Below are 20,262 nucleotides of genomic sequence, written 5' to 3'. Positions count from 1 at the left end.
CCAGTAATTTTACTTCCTTTCAATAAGACTTCTAGTACCTGCAAGCAATGCTTTGTAAAATGAAAAAGTGTGCCTATCAAACCACATCAAATTGTGTCTCCCCTGGTAAATCAGACTGGAAGTGGAAGGTAAAAGAACTTATTACCTTTTATGAAAATGTCTTGAATTAAAGACAAGATTCAATTATTTCAAAACAGACCACTAACCTAAATGAAAATAAGAGATAAAAGGAGTGGGAAATGTTAAACAGATACATGGTATATGAAGCTTGGGAGAAAAAGAGGTTCCCGGCAGTGCTGTTCCCTTCTTAGCATGAAACAATGTAGCACAACGTTTAAAAAAGAATCTGGTCTCAGTCCAAAGACCTCCTTTGACTTTTCCAGGTTCCTGGGAGATAACCCCGACACCCTAGGAAATTTCCCCAGCCAGGAGAGTGTTTCTGTTATTCGTGGCAGGCCCCTCAACTTCAAGTGAACCTGGCAGTTCGAGCCAACAAGGTGACATAGTGAAGTAGGTCATGCCTTAATGACCACCCATAAAGACATTCATGTTATTAAAAAAGGTCACCTCTGGGCAGAAGAAGGGATGGAGACTAAGTTTAGCCACTTGATCAATCATGCAATCATTTTTATGTGATGCAACTCCAATGAAAACTCAAGGCATGGAGGCTCCATGAGCTTCCCTACTTGCCAATACTCTGTGGCACTGACATAGCGCCATATGTCAATGCCAAGAGTTCTTGTCACAGTTCTTGTTTGGAACAAGAACAAGTCACAGTTCTTGTCTGGAACAAGAACAAGTCACAGTTCTTGTCTGGAACAGCCCCAGACTTCAACCTACGTATCTCTTTCTTTAGAAGGTTCTAATCTGTATCTTTTGTATAATAAAACTAACTGTAAGCATTGCACTTTCAGTGGATCTTCAATCTGTCTGGTGAATTATCAGACCTTAGCGTGGGCTTCGGAAAGCCTGAATTTGCAACCAGCAAGTCTGAAATGAAAGTGGCCCTGGGGACACCTAAACTTACAGTCGCACCTGAAGATAGAGTAATCTTGCAAAGACTGTATGCTCAGACTTGCAGTCTGACAAACGCATTGTACCCGAATGAATACAACAATATCCAAAACAGTACGATGAACTGAACACCAGTATTCATCTCCAGCCCTTGTCAGGTACTTAATCATTCTGGAAAGTCCAAGGTTTTGGAGACCACAGAAGGTGTGAAACAGACTCCTGATTGAAATCAAGGCAAACTAGTTTAAGAGAGTATATAATAAGGGATTGAAAAGGCAAGCCCTTCCTCATCTTGTGCAGCTACTCCACCCCCAAAAAATCAAGCTGTTAGTCCCCAAGGAAAAGAAACGTCAATAGCTCAGGACTCAGTGGGTCCCAGTTACAGTGGAGAATAACTATGCGAAAATCTGCATATTGAAAAGAAGACTTCTCCCTTTCTACATTCAGAACAGCAGCTTAGACATTAATACTGAATATTAAAGAATTTTTCTTTGGGAAATTTTAGAGAAAGGACCTATATATGCTGAAATCAGAGATTTTTCCAACAAAAATTTATCTAACTGTCCAATGCTCCTACAGCAAAGCCCAAAAAGACAGAATAACCTCCTCTAATTTCTCCCTTTCTACCACTGTCAACACACACACACACAGAGACTCCAAGTAGCTATTTAGTGCCTCATTCAATATATATGCCTTCACTAAGAAAAGGCATAAGAGATTTAAAAGAAAGAAAGAAAGAAAATCAGAGAGAGGGAAAAAAAAAGATCTAGAAGGAAACAGACGGTATGAACAGGAATAAAAGTCCAACCTGAACTTCACTGGTAAGTTATTTTAACCATGAAACAAGACAGGATGCTACATTTTAAATACTTTAAGAGAACAGCAGCAAAAAAGATCATTGAATATTAAAATATCAAAATAAATTATTAGATGCACTGGAAACTGAGACTGTGGACATCTTTCAGAAAGGAGAATACAAATATAAAAGACACTCTAACACAGAAAAAGTAGAAATTTAGAAATCTCTGCAGCACTCACAAACAGAAGAAATTCCAGAGAGAGGACACAGAAAACAGTAGGAAAGCTATTATCAAATACAAGGAAGTTTGCCAAAACCCAGGGTAAGTGTCTTGATTTAAAGGATCCACCAACTCCCCAGAAAACTAAAGTCCCAGACCAAGGCAGATTTGTGAAACTGAAAACACTTAACCCTACAGAGATCTTAAATTTTTTGAAACCAAGCCCCTACAACAACTTAGAAACCACCACTGTGTATGACTTCTGCAGAACACTAGAAGCCAGAAAAGGAATGATACCTCCAAAATTCCAATCTAGAACTCTGCTGCTGCTGCTGCTGCTAAGTCACTTCAGTCATGTCCGACTCTGTGTGACCCCATAGATGGAAGTCCACCAGGCTCCCCTGTCCCTGGGATTCTCCAGGCAAGAACACTGGAGTGGGTTGCTATTTCCTTCTACAATGTGTGAAAGTGAAAAGTGAAAGTGAAGTCGCTCAGTCGCGTCCGACCCCTAGCGACCCCATGGACTGCAGCCCACCAGGCTCCTCCATCCACGGGATTTTCCAGGCAAGAGTACTAGAGGTGCTTGCCATTGCCTTCTCCGATCTAGAACTCTATACTTCACCAAACAAGCAGCCCACTTATAAGGAAGATAAAAAGCATTTCAAACTCAAGGTCTTAAATTTTATTTGCCATATAAGTTTTCCTAGAAAGGTACTCAAATATGTCCTTCACCAAAATGAGAAAATAAACTAAGAAAACATGTTAACTAGGAAAAACAGATCAACTCTAGAAATTTGCTAAGGCAAATCCTAAGAGATGTACATCACGCTAATATAAGAAACAGCCAGAAGAGAAGCTGAGAATGAGAAGTTCTCAGTTTAAAACAAAACAAACAAAAATAAAACAATGAGCATTTTCAAAAAGACACAGCAGCAGAACAGTTGCTTATAGGAAGCAAATGGCGTGTAGAAAATTAGACAAATGGAAAAAAGAAAATTATTAACTAAAGAAAAATTTTAAATTTACAGGAAGAATAAATTATAATATACTACTCGACGCAACACTAAACAGCCCTTACATAATCATAGTAATATAAAACACTGACAAAGGAATAAAGTTTGATATATTTCAATTATATTGAGATAATGCAGGGAAGATAAGTTAATTATCTTCAATTACCTTAAGATAAATATAGCAATTTTAAAAATGAAAATCAAGAATAAGCAATATAATTCTATACGGCCAACTAAGTAATGGCCCTCCAAGATGGCTACATCCTAATCCCCAGAACCTGTAAGTGTTACTTTACATAGCAAAAGAGATTATGCATTTATGATTACGGATCCTGAGATGGGAAGACTACTAAGGATTATTCAGGTGGACCCCCAATACATCCACCAGTGTCCTCACAAGAGATGTGATGTGATGATGGAAGAGACTGGAGTGATACAGTACACTTTTTAAGTTGAAAGAAGGGACCACAAACCAAAGAATATAGGGAACCACTAGAAACTGGAAAAAATAAAACCAAAAAGCAGGGGAATGGATCCTCTCTAAGGCCTCCAGAAGGTAACCGTCTTACCCACACCTTGACTGTAGCTCAATGAAACTGACTTTGGACTTCTGACTTCTAGAACTATTTGAAAATAAATCCAAACTGTTCTAAGTCACTGAACTTGTGGTAATATGTCATAGTGACAACAGAAAGCTAATACAGCAACTCATTCAGGTAAGGGAAGCTAAATTCCAAAAGGAATAGCTCTACGATCTGGACTGGCTAGTTCTGGAGGAATACAGCTAAGGACTTCAGCATTTCATTAGAGTACTGCATTTAAGTACTACGTGCTATTTTTAAACAATTTGCAATTATTACTTTGACTAAAACATAAAATATTATCCCACTAAAATTAGAGACCAATCAATGGTACTACGGCTAGTTTGGCATTAAACTAAATAAATTTTGGTGACTAATTTAAAAAAGTTAATGCCAGAGGCAGAAAAATGGTCCCCCAAAGATGTCTATGTCCTAATACTCAGGAGTTATGGATATGCTACATTACATGGTAAAGAGAAATTAAGGATGCTATGGAATTAAGATTGCTAATCATCTCATCTTACACAAGAAGATTATGCTGGACTAATAGAGTGAACCAACACAGTCACAAAGGTCCTTAAATGGCGAGCGGAAACAAATGATGTGAAATAAAGGTTCAACTAACCATTGCAGGATTTGAAGTTGGTAAGAATGCATGAGCCAAGAAATATGGGCAGTTCTAAAAGCTGGAAAAGAGAAGAAAACAAGATTCTCCCCTAGAGCCTCCACAAAAGAATGGAGTCCTACTAATACTCTGATTTTAGCCCACTGAGACACATTCCAGATTTCTGACTTCCAGAATTTTAAAATAATAAATGAGGTATTTGAAACCACTATAATCTGTGATAATCTGTGTCAGCAGTAATAAGAAACTAATATAATCTAGATTAAGGCTAATTTTACTCAATATATTAAAGAAAAACTATGCCACACCAAGCTGGACACAAATATTCCAATCATCATTTGGTGCTGGGATGTCATTGCCTCAAAACACTATATACATATAGGAGTTTCCTCTGTCTGCTATAACAAACTACCACAAACTGAGTGGCTTAAAACAGCAGACATTTATCCTCCCACAGTTCTGGAAACCAGAAGTCTAAGAACAAGTTTTCAGCAGAGTCTAACACATCGCTGAAGGCCAGCAATCAAAGAATTCCTTACTTGCTGGCTCCTGTAGCTTCCAGAGACCCTGGTGACTTTTGTGTTAGAGAATACGAAGGTCCTCGCCATTTTAGGACCTTTGTGACTCTGCTGGGTTCACTCTATTAGCCCAGCATAATCTTCTTGTGTAAGATGAGATGATTAGCAGTCTTATTTCCGTAGCATCCTTAATTTCTCTTTACCATGTAATGTAACATATTCACAACTCCTGGGTATTAGGACATAGACATCTTTGGAGGACCATTTTTCTGCCTCTGGCATTAACTTTTTTAAATTAGTCACCAAAATTTATTTAGTTTCATGCTACAACACTTCAATGCGTGCTCACTTCATATCACCTTCTCTGTATATCTCTCCTGTCTCTGCCAAATTTCTCTGTGCCTCTAAGAACACTTGTGATTGGATTTAGGGCACACTTGCACCCAGGTAATTACCAGGATTATCTTCCCGTCTTTTCCTCTCTCCTTAACTGTCCACTCTCCTTGAGAGATACCCCTCTCAAGATCCTTAAATTAGTTTTGGCCACAAAAAGCAGTACTCAGGGTTCCAGGAGTTAGAATGTGAACACGTCATTTTGGGGGCCACCATTCAACTCACTACAACTTACATCCACCAATCCATTCAGTCAACCAACATTTACTGACGTCCCTTTATACCCAGCTCTGTGATAGGTAAACAATGTGGGTATGTGGAAGGAATCTCTGTCCTAAAGATCATAACCCAGTAACAGGGTGAGCTAAGAGCCTGGAAGAGAGTTCTACAGGCGCACACACAGGAACAGCTAACCCAGATCAGAAAAAGAAGCGTCAGGGAAAAGTTGCTCACAGAAAAACCAGCCCTTTATCTGCTCTTCTGGGAACACTATTAGAATTCTGAGTTCCTGGCATCAACAAAAGCAGCCATAAATGGCTATAATCTAAACATCATACTTAACCTGTTAACAGTATGCTAACACAAATAAGGATTCTAGCTCAGTACATGTAAATGCTATGCTACTTGCGAGAGGTGACAAGTGAATTAAAGAACTTCTCAAGAAAAAAAAATTAATTAAAAATAGGATGAAAAATAGAGCATTACTTAAATAGCAGCAGAAGAAAACTGATCAGTGAGGATGGGGAAAGACAGGGCAAACATTCAATATTCTTTACTGGAGGCAATAATGGTTGAAAAGTTTCTTAAATTCTTTAATTTTGATTACCTACTTTGTTGTATGACCAAGGTTTTCCTGCACCAGAAATAAGATTTTAAAAGAAATTTTTAACCTCAGTTATAGAATTAAGAACTAACCAAAATCTTCTTATTAGATACAAGTTCAGTTCAGTCGCTCAGTCGTGTCCGAGTCTTTGCGACTGCGACCCCATGGACTGCAGCACGCCAGGCCTCCCTGTCCACCAACTCCCAGAGCCTACTCAAACTCATGGATACAAAGACCTCAGCATAAACCAGCAATTCATACCATTAAGTCCTGTGATGTCTTTTTTTTTTTTTTTGATGTCTCTTTATAAAAGCTGTCCATTTCCGAAAGTTAAAATTTACAAATTATAGAAGTTTTAATTTATTTAATGTAAGAGTTTAAAAAACGAAGTCTACACATTCTCCCTCAATTTTCTCTTTTATTCAATTTCTTGCTTAGTATCGACCATGCGTCATAGTCCTCATGCCTACAACATGTTTTCAAAAGTATTCTTTCTCAAGAAAAAGCATTCTTTTTCACTTATGTCCCATTAAGACTTTCAATACATAAATTCTTTAAACTTAAAGGAGAAGCAGCAGTGGCTCCCAGTGACCAATTTCATGACAGGGATATTTTCCTATCACAGTTTTTATATTTTCACATATGGTTTCTAAAATTACAAGAACCTCACAGAAGTTACAGTATTACAAAAAACAGATTAACAAAAGGAAGTTTAATTAGCTTTAACCCTGTACTCCTCTACTTGACAGCAATATTATAATGTATGCTTTTTAGACAACTAAGAAATGCTTTAAAACATATAACACATTACTTATATTACATGCTTTTGCATTTCCAAAGTCTCTACCGTCACTTACTGATTCAGTCAAACAGTCACTACTATAGCAGTCAAGTAGCAAGGTATTATCACACAACAAAGCACTGTCACCTACCTGGTTTGATCAGATTAAGATGGCTAAAACCTGAACTAATTTCCCTAGAACATTTCACTTCAAGTATGTAACTGAAACAGAGGTGACATCTTAGATTTTTCACCATGATATGTGGTAGACAGAAATCTAAAGACATCACCCCAAAGTTTCTGTCCCCCGGTTTGATTAATTAGTAATTCAACCAAACTCTAATCCAAGTATTGCTGTGAAGGGATTTTACAGAAAGAATTAAATTATTTATCAGTTGGTCTTAAAGAACTACCCTGGACTACTGCAGTGAGCCAAAGGAATCAAATGATCCCTTAACAGCAGCAGATGGCAGAAAAGTAAAATCAGAACTACAAGAGAACAGAGAGGTCAGAGAGACTCAAAGCATATAAAAAGACCCGATCTGCCATTGCGGCTTTTGAAGACAGAAAGAAAACCAGAAGCCAAAGAATGAGGGCAGCCTCTCGACACTGAAAACAACCTATGGCGACAGCCAGTAAAGAATCAGAGACCTCAGTCCTACAACTGTATGCAACTGAATTGGCCAACGACCCGGACGCAGATTCATCCACAGTTTCTAGAAAAGAACAGAGCCATGCTAACATTTGAGCTCTAAAGAACCAAGCTCTGCCCGAGACATCTGACCACAGAAACTATGAGATAATAAATGTGTATTGTTTTAAGCCATTAAGTTTGTGATAATTTGTTACGGCAAAAACTTTTTAAAAATACAGATTTTTGTACCAAGTAGAATGCTACTGTAGTACCTGTAAGTGTGGACATACCGTTAGAATAGGGCAGTGGGTGGAGGCTGGAAGAACTTTGAGGAACATGATAGAAATAGCACTGAACAAACCAGTAGTAGAAATCTATACTTTAGAGAACATTGCCCGTGATGGCTCACACACTGCTTGAAGAAATCAAGATTTGGAGGATAAAAAGATCTGTTTGTCATTGGGTATTATTTTGTCATCCATTTTGCCTTTAACAAGAGTGTTTGGCACATTTCGTTTATATAATCGTCCATTCAGTTCATTTAAATCTACTGTCTTGCTATTGCTTCTTCCATTTCATCTGTTTTTGCTGTTGCTTCTCTTTTCCTCCTTTCCTGTCCTGTTTTATGTCTAAGCCACCACCATCTCTCACCGGGGTTAAGGTAGTAGACAACTATCTGATCTCCTTGCTTCCACCCTGACCCTTACACCAAAAGTCTATTCACATCACAGGGGTAATCTCATCCTACTTTTCTCTGCCTTTTCTGGGTAAAGACCAAGTGCTATTAATACAATAAACCCCATTACCTCTCTGGCCTCATCTCCTATTATTCACCCCCCTCCCTCACTCCATTTCACACTAACTTCTTTACACGTACTCGAACACTCCAGACACAATCCCACCTCAGTGCCTTTGTACTTGCTCCTTCCTCTGTTCAGAAAACTTTCCCTAAACATTTTTGAGCAAATGTCAGTTTTCTATAACTATCTGTAGTAAGCAGACTAACGCCCTCCCACCCCAGATGTCCATGTCCTTATCTCTAAAACCTAGGAATCTTACATGGTAAAGGAGAATTAGGACTGCAGATGTTAATATTGCTAATCATTAAAATAGGGAGATTATCCTGACTATCCAGAAGGGTGGAAGTGTTCACCCAGGTCCTTAAAAGAGAAAGAGCAAGACTTGACATGAAGCAGAATGATCAGAAAGATACAATGTTGCTGGCTTTAAAGACTGAGGAAGAGGACCAGAAAGAAATGCCTGCAGCCTATAGAAGATGAAGAAGGCAGAAACGGACTCTTCCCCAGAGCCTCCATAAATTAATACGGGCTACCAATGCCTTGACTTTAGCCCATTGAGACCCATTTCAGATTTCTCACCTCCACAACTGTAAAAATAGTACACTGAATTGCTTAAGCCACTTTTTAGTTTATGGTAATATGTTATGGCAGCAAAAGAAAACTAACACGCTACCTTAGTTATACAAGACTTTATTTCCTACTTCCCTTTGCTGCTTAATATTCCTCCACAAAATGTATTACCTTCTAACAAACTATTTACTTTACTTATAAATGTAAATTTCATAAGTAAATATAAGTCCATAAAGGCAAAGATTATCTGTTTTTTTCAGTTTTCCAGGGCCTGGTACATGGTTGTATGCCAAGTATTTGCTGAATGAACATTTGATAGATTATAAATACATAAAAATGTTGGAAAAGCTGTGCTTATGATGATGCTGACAGTGACAGAAATACCACTAAAGAAAAACGAGATATAATCAAAGGCTGTAGTCAATGACATTCAGATTTACAGCGATGCATTAATATCTCTCAAAACATCTTTATTATTCAGTCTCTGCATTCCTCTTCTCAATTGCAACTTTTTTTTAAAATTACAGTTTTAACAATTCAGAAGATACAAATATGTAATTTTTAAAATTCTTAACGCTTTTCAGTAGAGTATCATAACCTTATCTGTAAGTTCAGAAAAGAACCAATATACAAATATTTCCTTCCTAAAGAAAGTTACTGACATTCAAGAAAGTCTCCAAGTTTGAAAAATAAGACAAAATTTTGGCAATTACCAACAAAGGTCTTACTATCTTCATTCAAAGAGTAAAAAATTGTCACTGGTATTGAAAGGCACTGCTGACCTGTTCCAGGAGTAGTTGTCACAACTCCAACAAGAGGACTCTGCATTACTGAAATGTTTGCCTACGCAAAAAAGAAGAAAGTGTTCAGGTCAAATGCAAAGTTCTAACCATGAAATAAACACAATAAATATTGAAGAACTTCATTCAACAGACAACTGAATGTCTACCAGGTACTGGAAATGCCTCTTATTAGCTCACAATTGAAGAATACTTTTTTTTTGCTTGTTTTGTTGTTATTTTTTTAAGTTGAACACTACTAATCTAAAAAGGCAGACTCGTTAGCATATTATAATGTTTAAAATAAGAAAAGCGTTATTTTTATTAACAGTAACACTGCTATTTGTTTTTAGTACCTAAAATACAGTATTTGAAATAACAGATACAATGGTGATTCTTCAAATCATCAAAGTTCAAAGTGAAAAACAGAAAGTTGGCCAAACTGTATTTCTAAATTGACATTTACAAACCATGAAATAGTATAGATTCAAATCAAATCAGTCTACACAGTAAACAGCAGCATATCTCTGCCTCTACTAGTAAAAAGTAACAAAAACTAGTTCCTTTAAATCTGAGAAAATTAAAGATTCAAGTAGTTAAAAAATCTGTCTCTAAACAAAATAGAAAACAATAATAGCTAATCAGGAGTGAGAAACTCTTTCTCTAGAAGTAAACAGAATTTTTTTTTAACAGATTCTGATTAAACTAAGACAATCTAAAATCTGGTTATTACCCAGCAACCAGACCAAATGTCGAGATATTATTAAAGGGGGATACAAATTCATTGTTCAATTCTCAATGAGAACTTATGAGTAGAGACAGGCTGACCAAAAAAGAGTCTCAGGGGTTAAATTAATTTGGACTTTAATAATATTCTCAGCAACTTTCAAGTCAAGTTTTCTCTACAACTTATGGCTCACAAGGTTTTTAAAACATTTTGAACACAGCAGTAACTATAAACTCCCTTTCTTTTCAGGTATTATCACAGGAGTAATGAAAGGTGGCATACACTTATAAGCCAGAGGTCCTCATACCAAATTAAACATCAGATTTACCTAGCAACCTTTAGAAAAATACAACAGAATATTCTGGACTTAGTTAAGTTTATCATAATACTGTCCAAACATAACACAAGACACACAAGCAATTGTTTTAGAGTAGGCATGTATATCTGTTAGGGAAATTATAAATAAAATGAAGGGAATCTTGTTCAGGCTTCAGAAGCAGGAGACCAGGCCTCTGACTGACTTCTGACCATGCCCAACTATGTGCTTGCCAGCAAGCACACCAACTGTTACCAGCAAATCAAGTGGCACTTTAGATAACAAAGGGAGTGGCTTTTGTAATTTCTTGAGCCCCTGGAGGCCGAGCCAGCCTCCCAAGGTCTAAGAAGTCTTATGACTCACAAGGTAAAAGAAACAGCAATGTAAAGCTTAAAAACCAGAGTTGCATTTTTGCACACAAACATGGTGGGATTGTTCTGCAGCTTGGAACTATAAGCAGGAGTCCCCAAACACCTCACCTGTGGAATGGACACACCGCCCAGGACTCTCTTCCCTAAGAGGGACTCCAGACTGCTGTTACTCTGGACTTCCCAGCATTATTCAAGTCTGGATGTAGGTTTCGGCCCAATATGGTGATATGTATGCAGTTACTTTTCTACATTGTATCTATTTCTTTTCTCTTAGTGGCAGAATATTGAAATTAATCAAATAAGCCTTTATTAAGAATTGAAACTGTTTATTGTGTGTGTAATGAATGGCTTCTTTTGTTAACCAATCCTTCTAACCTAAAATGAAGGATTTAAAACTTTTCGCAAAACAACATCTCAGTTAATTATAGGACTAGCCACATTTCAAGTGTCAAAAGCCACACTTAGCTAGCAGCTACTACACTGGACAGGAGGGCAGGTGTACAAGTGTTGGTAAGAGAAAGTATTCTGTTTAACACATGAATTAATTTTGCTTTGCTTGACAAATAGGCCCAGTAGGCCAGGGTATCAAGCCTATAATCAAAATTTGCTTAAAGATTTTTCTACTTTTCTTAAACTTGTCAATAAATATACAATATTTGATTTAAAGAAAGGCCTTTAATATTCCTCCAAATCAAACAGCAGAAGTATCTTTATACAACGAACTTACCAGTTTAGCTGAAATACTTTTGTTTCTGTATCCTACTAAGCACAAAATAGGAGAGAAAACTTTTGACTATAAAAGCTCTTAAACTTGCTACTTAAAAGAAAATTCCATACTACCTTTCAACTGACAATCAAGACTAATCATAGTAGTATTAGCACAAGATTGTTCTGATAAACACTGGCTCTAGAGTCAATATTCCCTGGGTTTAAAATCTGGCTCAACTAGACTAGCTGCCTTGGGCTTTTGGTGTCCTAGTTTCCTCCATGATAAGACAAAGCTCCTAAGAGAGTCATTCATCCCAGAGTCACTGTGAGGATTAAATGAAATAATACATGAGATCAGGGCATGCACACTCCCGGCACTTCCTAAGTATTCGATGCTTTTCTGTGCTATCAGTCCCATCAAAACAGAGAGCTCTACGTTGCAATCCGTAACTGAGAGTAACACTGGCAGAACACCTACATCCACACCAGCCAAGATTTAACATCACCATCAGAACACCTACACCAGGAACGTACTAAGCCATTACTCATAAACATGCAGAAGGAAGCATTTTTAGTAAAATAAGTATACAGTTCAGTTCAGTTCAGTTGCTCAGTCGTGTCCGACTCTCCGCGACCCCATGAATCACAGCACACCAGGCCTCCCTGTCCATCACCAACTCCCGGAGTTCACTCAAACTCATGTCCACAGTCGGGGATGCCATCCAGCCATCTCATTCTCGGTCGTCCCCGTCTCCTCCCGCCCCCAACCTTTCCCAGCATCAGAGTCTTTTCCAGTGAGTCAACTCGTCGCATGAGGTGGCCAAAGTATTGCAGTTTCAGCCTCAGCATCAGTCCTTCCAATGAACACCCAGGATCAGCTCTAAAAGAGCACTGGTCTTATACTAATAAAACATACCTAAAAATAATGACCTTAAATCATCACAAGGTACCTCAGATCTGGATAAAACCCTGGATCTTCATTTTTTCTGCCACAAAACTATGTATATTGAACTTCTAAACAATCACTGACTTAAACAGTAATCATTTCTACATGTTTATTAAAGAGGCTGCGGGCATGGACAGGTGTAATAGGTACCTCTTTAAAAATCACAGAATTACCTATACAAGGAAATTACCTGAGTTCTATCACATTTTTAAGCACATTTCATAATAAAGACAATTTAAGTAGACTCTATGGTAACTGTCCCTAATGCTTATTCCTATGCAACAGTTATACTAAAACAGACTTCAGGGAAACATTTCAAATTACTGACCCTCACTGTACAACCATATGAAAACATGAAATGAGTATGTATGATCATAAATGAGGATATGTATATCACCTGTCTTCTTGAAGTTAAAGGTGTTGATCCAAGTCCTGGGCTGGAAATGTCATCATATATACTTCTAACTGGCGGAGCTCCACTTTTATCTTTATGAGCTGGTACAACTGGCTGTGGTGGTGATCCACCTAACAACGTACAAAAGACACAGTGAGGTGAGAAAACAAAGAAATCTTCCATCCATCTGGTAAGATCCTTTAATATTTTTTAAATAATGGCTTAAACTCCTGTCTCCCAATGTTACTCAAACCTTAATACACAGAGTCACATGCGCATCTTGTTATAATTCGGGTTCTGTCTTAGACCGTGTGGGATGGAGCCTGAGATTATGAATTTCTAACAAGCTGTCAATATTGGTGATCCATAGATTGCCCTTTGAACAAAAGCTTCCAGGACAAGGACTATATAGAAATTTTAGTTCTTAGTGGATGCACACAAGTTTTGTTTTCTCTACAAAATGCTTAACAATTCAATACCAAATTTAATCCTATTTCTCACTTGAAAGTAGAATATTAAACAGCTCCAGTTTGTATATACCTGAAAAAATATAATATTTTAATGTGGAGTTTGACTGTCAAGTTCATGTTTCTCACAGTAAAAATTTATTAAAGTACATAATAAACATACAGGAAAAGGACCAACTTTGGGGGATACAAAGAGGCCTTTTTAAGTAAGAGAATCATCAATGCCAACTAGTAGAGCAGCCCACACCTTCTGTAAGACTAATGTCTGAGTCAAGACAGTACAGAAAAAGCCATTTACATTAAAGCACAGGCTATAGAACAAGACTGGCCCAACCTTCAACCGCCAATGGTCACTAACCAAGCTCCAGCAAGTTCTTTATTGCATTTAGCCTCAGTTTATTCCTTTAAGAAATAGAGACATTACCAACTACTCTTTAAGACTGTTAAAAGAATAGGATAACGTATAAAGTGCTTAGGATACTCCCTGGCTCATAACTACTTAATATATGGTAGCTACAACAATAAAATACACTTGAAATATGCAAAAATAAATAATCTGAGATAATGTTTCTAACTGAATCTCTTCAGTTATAACATGATAATTCTCCCTGATAAATCTTTTTAAAAAAATTATAAACCACTTTAACACAAATAACACCTCACATGCATGCATGCTAAGTCGATTCAGTCATGTCTGGTTCTTTGCCACACTATGGACTGTAGCCCACCAGGCTCCTCTGTCCATGGGATCCCACAGGCAAGAATACTAGAGTGGGTTGCCATGCCCTCCTCCAGTGGATCTTCCCTACCCAGGGATCAAACCCAAGTCTCTTACATCTCCTGCATTGGCAGGTGGGTTCTTTACCACTAGCACAACCTGGGAAGCCCAATAATACCTTAAGGACAATTAAAGAAAGAATTTCCATTTAAACATCTATTAAAACACTTACTAGCTCACATTTGGAATTCAACCATTTCTGTAGCTCTCTCTACTCATGGTCAAAATTTCCAAATTATCTTTCAAAAATATTTGTTTGCTAAGAGTCCTGTATTAAATGTATCATTTATGTAACAATATTTTGTGCTGGCAACTGTAAAGCATAGTTTGTGAAGTAAGTCTTTTCACTAAACACAGTGAGTGAGAATCTTAACTCACTAAGACTAGAAGTCAAATTCATATCTACAAATTTACAAATAATACTTATTTTGACTGAATATTTGCTGTTATTATATTAAGACGAATTTTTTAAACTGAATCCAGCTGAAGTTGAATGACCATATTCCCCTCCCCCCACCCAAACACACTTTAACATCTCTGAAATAGGAATAATTTACAAAAAATGGCAAATGGTGTATCATATTTAGTGTTTTTCTCTCCTAGTGGTGCTTAATGGTGAGTGTTACAATCAATGCTAGATTGAATAAAATGCAGTATGCATATTTTCAGGGAGTGATTCTTAAAGTAAATTACATTGCTTACACCTGTTTCAATAATTTTAGTTGATGAAGGTGAAAGCTGCATCACTACTGTTTTTAAAATTCTACTACATGTACTGATACTACTTAAAACTACACTAAGCAATTTACCTTTGTTTTTGTCTAGTTACTAAGTCATGTCCAACTCTTTTGAGACCCCATGGACTGCAGGCTGCCAGACTCCTCTGTCCATGGGATTTCCGAGGCAAGAATACTGGAGTGGGTTGCCACTTCCTTCTCCAGGGCATCTGCCCAACCCAGGGATCCAACCCACATATCCTGCATTGGCAGGCAGTTTCTTTATGGCTGAGCCACCAGGGAAGCCCAAACATTTACCTACCTGCAAGTAAAGGTGATCTCATTTCCATTACTCCTATGGAAGGGCCACTAATTGATCGAGGTTGTGGAGTCACTGGAGCTGGCAAATCCCCCATTAAAAATCCAGGTAAGAATTGGGCATTAACCCCTGGCTTTGGAGATGTGGGTGAACCCAGCATCATTGGTTCAGATCCTAAATGAATCGGAAAATAAAATACAGAGAAAGGACTTCAATGTAATAATAGGTAAAAACAGATACAAGGACCAGTATACACAATTTTGAGAATTTAATAAAAACTGTTAAATATTACAAAACCAGTTAAATTATTTTAAAAACCATAAAATTTTTTCCAGAAAAATATGAAAATATTTTGTATTAACAAAATAATATTTGACAGCTATTTACATTATTTCAGAGATTTAAGAATCAACGCTTATTTTTAAATTTTAGGTTACTGACCAAAAAAAAAAAAATCCCTAATACATACAGAAGAACTTCTTTGCATTTCTGGCAGTTTCTACTATGTAACAACCAAAAAGAAGGACAGGATGCACTAGCAACATAAAGTCTAAGCAAATTAGATACAACAGGTTTAGCTGTATGTCCCATTTTCTTTCCCCATACACAAAAACCATGTCATTTCTGTAATAAAAGTGTAACTATGCACATATTAAAGCACATATGAAATAAAAGTGATGACAGCATACCAACTAAGAAATATGCCTTGGGTAATTTTTTAAAACCATTCATTTTAAAGTTCAGTTCAGTTCAGTTGCTCAGTCGTGTCCGAATCTTTGCGACCCCATGAATCACAGCACGCCAGGCCTCCCTATCCATCACCAACTCCCGGAGTTCACTCAAACTCATGTCCATCGAGTCAGTGATGCCATCCAGCCATCTCATTCTCTGTCGTCCCCGTCTCCTCCCGCCCCCAATCCCTCCCAGCATCAGACTCTTTTCCAGTGAGTCAACTCGTTGCATGAGGTGGCCAAAGTATTGGAGTTTCAGCTTTAGCATCAGTCCTTCCAATGAACAACCCAGGATTGATCTCCTTTAGAATGGACTGGTTGGATCTCCGTGCAGTCCAAGGGATTCTCAAGAGTCTTCTCCAGCACCACAGTTCAAAAGCATCAATTCTTCGGCGATCAGCTTTCTTCACAGTCCAGCTCTCACATCCATACATGACCACGGGAAAAACCATAGCCTTGACTAGACGGACCTTGGTTGGCAAGTAATGTCTCTGCTTTTTAATATGCTGTCTAGTTTGGTCTGTGTTGAAATGGCTATTTCGGGTAAGAGAAATGTTTTTGAGATAGCATCTCTTTCTGTACTTTTCAGTCAAAAGTAAACTTTTAAAATATAATCTTAATTTGCATATTGCTAAAGAAAAAAAATCTAGCATATCAAATCCATGATTTTAGTGGGTTAAAAACTGGTATAAAGAGGTTACCAGGACTTTCCGGGTGGTACAGTGGATAAGAATCCACCTGCCAGTGCAGGGGACACGGGTTCCAATCCCTGGTCTGGGAAGATTGCACATGCTGCAACGCAGCTAACCCTTGTGCCACAACTGCTGAAGCCCACATGCCCTAGAACCTGCATGCCTCAGCTGCTGAGCCCAGGTGTGGTGCAAATACTGAAGGCCAAGTTCCTGGAGCCTGTGCTCTGCAACAAGAGAAACCAATGAAATCCAAGTACCACAACAAGGAGTGGCCCTTGCTTGCCACAACTAGAGAAAGTTTGCATGCAGCAACGAAGACCCAGTGCAGCCAATAAATAAATACAAATTTAAGGAAAAGGTTTGCCAAAGAAATGCCAGTATAGACATTGTGCAGGATAGGCAGTACTGCTAGTTGTGCCTAAGACATTTCATCACACTGGTAAATCACTATTGTAGTTCGCCTTAGAAAAGGTCTTCTAATGCTTATGTACCTGAAGTTCTCCTACCTTTCCCCCCTATTTCTGTGCCAGCAGCTCCATACATTGTTAGGATTTGAATTGTATGCTCATATTCCCCCATTCATATTTGGGGAGGTGCAAATCCAGCTGAGTATTTCTTGTCCCTGTTCATATATAACTTTTAAATTTATTTTATTTTTGGCTGCACTAGTTCTTTGTTGCTGTACGGGCTTTCTCTAGTTGTGGTGAGTGGGGGCTACTCTTTGTTGGAGTGCGAGGGCTTCTCATTACGGTGGCTTCTCTTTTTGAGGGGCGTAGCTCTAGGGTGCACAGGCTTCAGTATTTGTGGTCCCGGGGTCTGGAGCACAGGCTCAGTAGTTGTGGTGCACAGGCTTAGATGCTCCATGGTATGTGGAATCTTCCTGGACCAGGGATCGGACCCTTGTCTCCTGCATTGGTAGGCGGATTCTTATCTACTACACCGACCAGGGAAGTTCCATATTTAACTTTTAAATCCATTTAAATAATTACCTTAATTTTGTGATATCCACATGGTAACTTTATAAATATCAGTGGTATCAGAGAACTACTATATGTATGAAGCGAGACGTAGGGGAAACATGCAGTTTCTATTTTGGACTTTTAAGATTGCATTTCAAAAAATCTCATATTTGGCAAGAACTAGATACTCCAATCGGAGAAGGCAAGCCACTCCAGTATTCTTGCCTAGAAAATCCCATGGATGGAGGAGCCTGGTAGGCTGCAGCCCGTGGGGTCGCTAAGGGTCGGACACGACTGAGCGACTTCACTTTCACTTTTCACTTTCACACATTGGAGAAGGAAATGGCAACCCACTCCAGTGTTCTTGCCTGGAGAATCCCAGGGATGGGGGAGCCTGGTGGGCTTCCATCTATGGGGTCACACAGAGTCGGACACGACTGAAGTGACTTAGCAGCAGCAGCAGTTTGGTCATAACTTTCCTTCCAAGGAGTAAGCGTCTTTTAATTTCATGACTGCAATCAGCATTCGCAGTGATTTTGGAGCCCCAAAAAATAAAGTCTGACACTGTTTCCACTGTTTCCCCATCTACTTCCCCTGAAGTGATGGGACCAGATGCCATGATCTTCGTTTTCTGAATGTTGAGCTTTAAGCCAAACTTTTCACTCTCCTCTTTCACTTTCATCAAGAGGCCTTTGAGTTCCTCTTCACTTTCTGCCATAAGGGTGGTGTCATCTGCATATCTGAGGTTATTGATATTTCTCCCGGCAATCTTGATTCCAGCTTGTGCTTCTTCCAGCCCAGCGTTCCTCATGATGTACTCTGCATAGAAGTTAAATAAGCAGGGTGACAATATACAACCTTGACGTACTCCTTTCCCTATTTGAAACCAGTCTGCTGTTCCATGTCCAGTTCTGACTGTTGCTTCCTGACCTGCATACAGGTTTCTCAAGAGGCAGGTCAGGTGGTCTGGGATTCCCATCTCTTTCAGAATTTTCCACAGTTTCTTGTGATCCACACAGTCAAAGGCTTTGGCATAGTCAATGAAGCAGAAATAGATGTTTTTCTGGAACTCTCTTGCTTTCTCCATGATCCAGCGGATGTTGGGTTAGGAATAATCAGTAAGTCTTCCTAACAGAAAACCAATTAAGAGGAGAGCTGATACTTCATGATGATCCATTCAAAATTATTTTTCACAATTTACAGGATAGGTAAAACTATTATTCCAACTATGAAAATAAGGAAGCTATAACTTCCTCTAATTTCAAAACAAAATAGCACAGCACAGTAAGGAAAACATGAGCTCTGGAGTCGAGAGACCTGGTTTCAAGTCTTTCAGAAAGATGGACATAATCACAGCACCCAGCTTTGATTAGAAAAATAGCAAATAAAGCACTTAACTCAAGTGCCTAATATACAATCAGTTCTCACAAATATTAGTTATTATTATTATTATTACTCTAATAGTACCTTACAATAACCAAAACTTACTGTGTACATGTAGAATTTGCAATTTCTGCTTAAGAAAATTTGATTTTTCAATTATCTAACAAGGCTGATTTGTGATTTATGGAACTCAGAAAGTTCAAACACTTGATATTTTATACGGCCTTTATTAACTACACCGTAACTTTTAACTGCCTCAAAATTGTGTTTAGTGCTATCCAAACACTATCATTTACTTACCCTTCCTCTTATTTCTCATTATAGCAGACCTTGCTATATAGTAACAATGCAAGCACGTGAAAAAGGAAAAGAAAGCAAATACTGAAATAGGTGTGAAGAGCTTTATTACACTGTAATTACTTCAAAGAGCTAGTTACCATGTTACTACTACGTATTTCCAAAGAACATAATACTAAAATCAAATCAAAAGTCTAAACAAAAGCATATTATGAACACATATTTATAAACTCAAAGTACAAAGTTTTAGGTACCATCTCCCAGCCCCAAAAGAAAAAATAAAAAGAAAAAACATATATGGGCTTCCTAGGTGGCAAAGTGGTAAAGAATCACCTGCCAAGGCAGGAGACACAGGATCGATCCCTGGGTCAGGAAAATCCCCTGGAGGAGGAAATGGCGACCCACTCCAGGATTCTTGCCCGGGAAATCCCATGGATGGGGGAGAGTCAGACATGACTTAGAGACTAAATAACAGTAACAGCAAGTGTAGTAAAAATTAAGTCAAAAAAATTTTGACACATCCAAATATATATTGTGATACAATAGAAATAACCACAGTGAGGAGAGCCACAGGACTCTTAACTAAACTGTCACTAACCACCGAGCCCTCACACTAATTTTCCTCAGAGAGTTATATTGGTGGATCCTCAAGTCTTAAATTTCCGAGTCTCTACTCCTAAAATGTTAAGTGGTGTGTCTTACTCAGCGAGCATTGTTTGCTGAAGTAACCGTTAGTTTACTGTTCCATTAAGTGCCAGGAATGCTCGACTACCGCACAATAGCACTCATCTCACATGCTAACAAAGTAATGCTCAAAAGTCTCCAAACCAGGCTTCAAGAGTACATGAACCGTGAACTTCCAGATGTTCAAGCAGGTTTTAGAAAAGGCAGAGGAACCAGAGATCAAA

The 20,262-nt window shown here is 38.2% G+C and overlaps 1 protein-coding gene across 1 annotated transcript in view; it reads right to left on the bottom strand.

Moving 5' to 3' along the window:
- The window catches only part of NUP35 (nucleoporin 35), a 34,662-nt gene that overhangs the window by 11,915 nt on the left and 2,485 nt on the right, over positions 1-20,262 (bottom strand). The window contains exons 2-4 of the mRNA XM_055397472.2: positions 15,296-15,466; positions 13,016-13,143; positions 9,554-9,614 (exon numbers count right to left, since the gene is read on the bottom strand). Coding sequence (XP_055253447.1) covers positions 9,554-9,614; positions 13,016-13,143; positions 15,296-15,466 — 360 coding nt within the window. The remainder of the gene's footprint in view (positions 1-9,553; positions 9,615-13,015; positions 13,144-15,295; positions 15,467-20,262) is intronic.

Source organism: Moschus berezovskii, chromosome 2 (genome assembly GCF_049115385.1).
Source record: "Moschus berezovskii isolate FMDL1 chromosome 2, NW_MosBer_1.0, whole genome shotgun sequence".
Lineage (NCBI taxonomy): Eukaryota > Metazoa > Chordata > Mammalia > Artiodactyla > Moschidae > Moschus > Moschus berezovskii.
The sequence above is the reverse complement of the archived record's forward strand: the minus strand, read 5'-3'. Positions and strand labels throughout refer to the sequence as shown.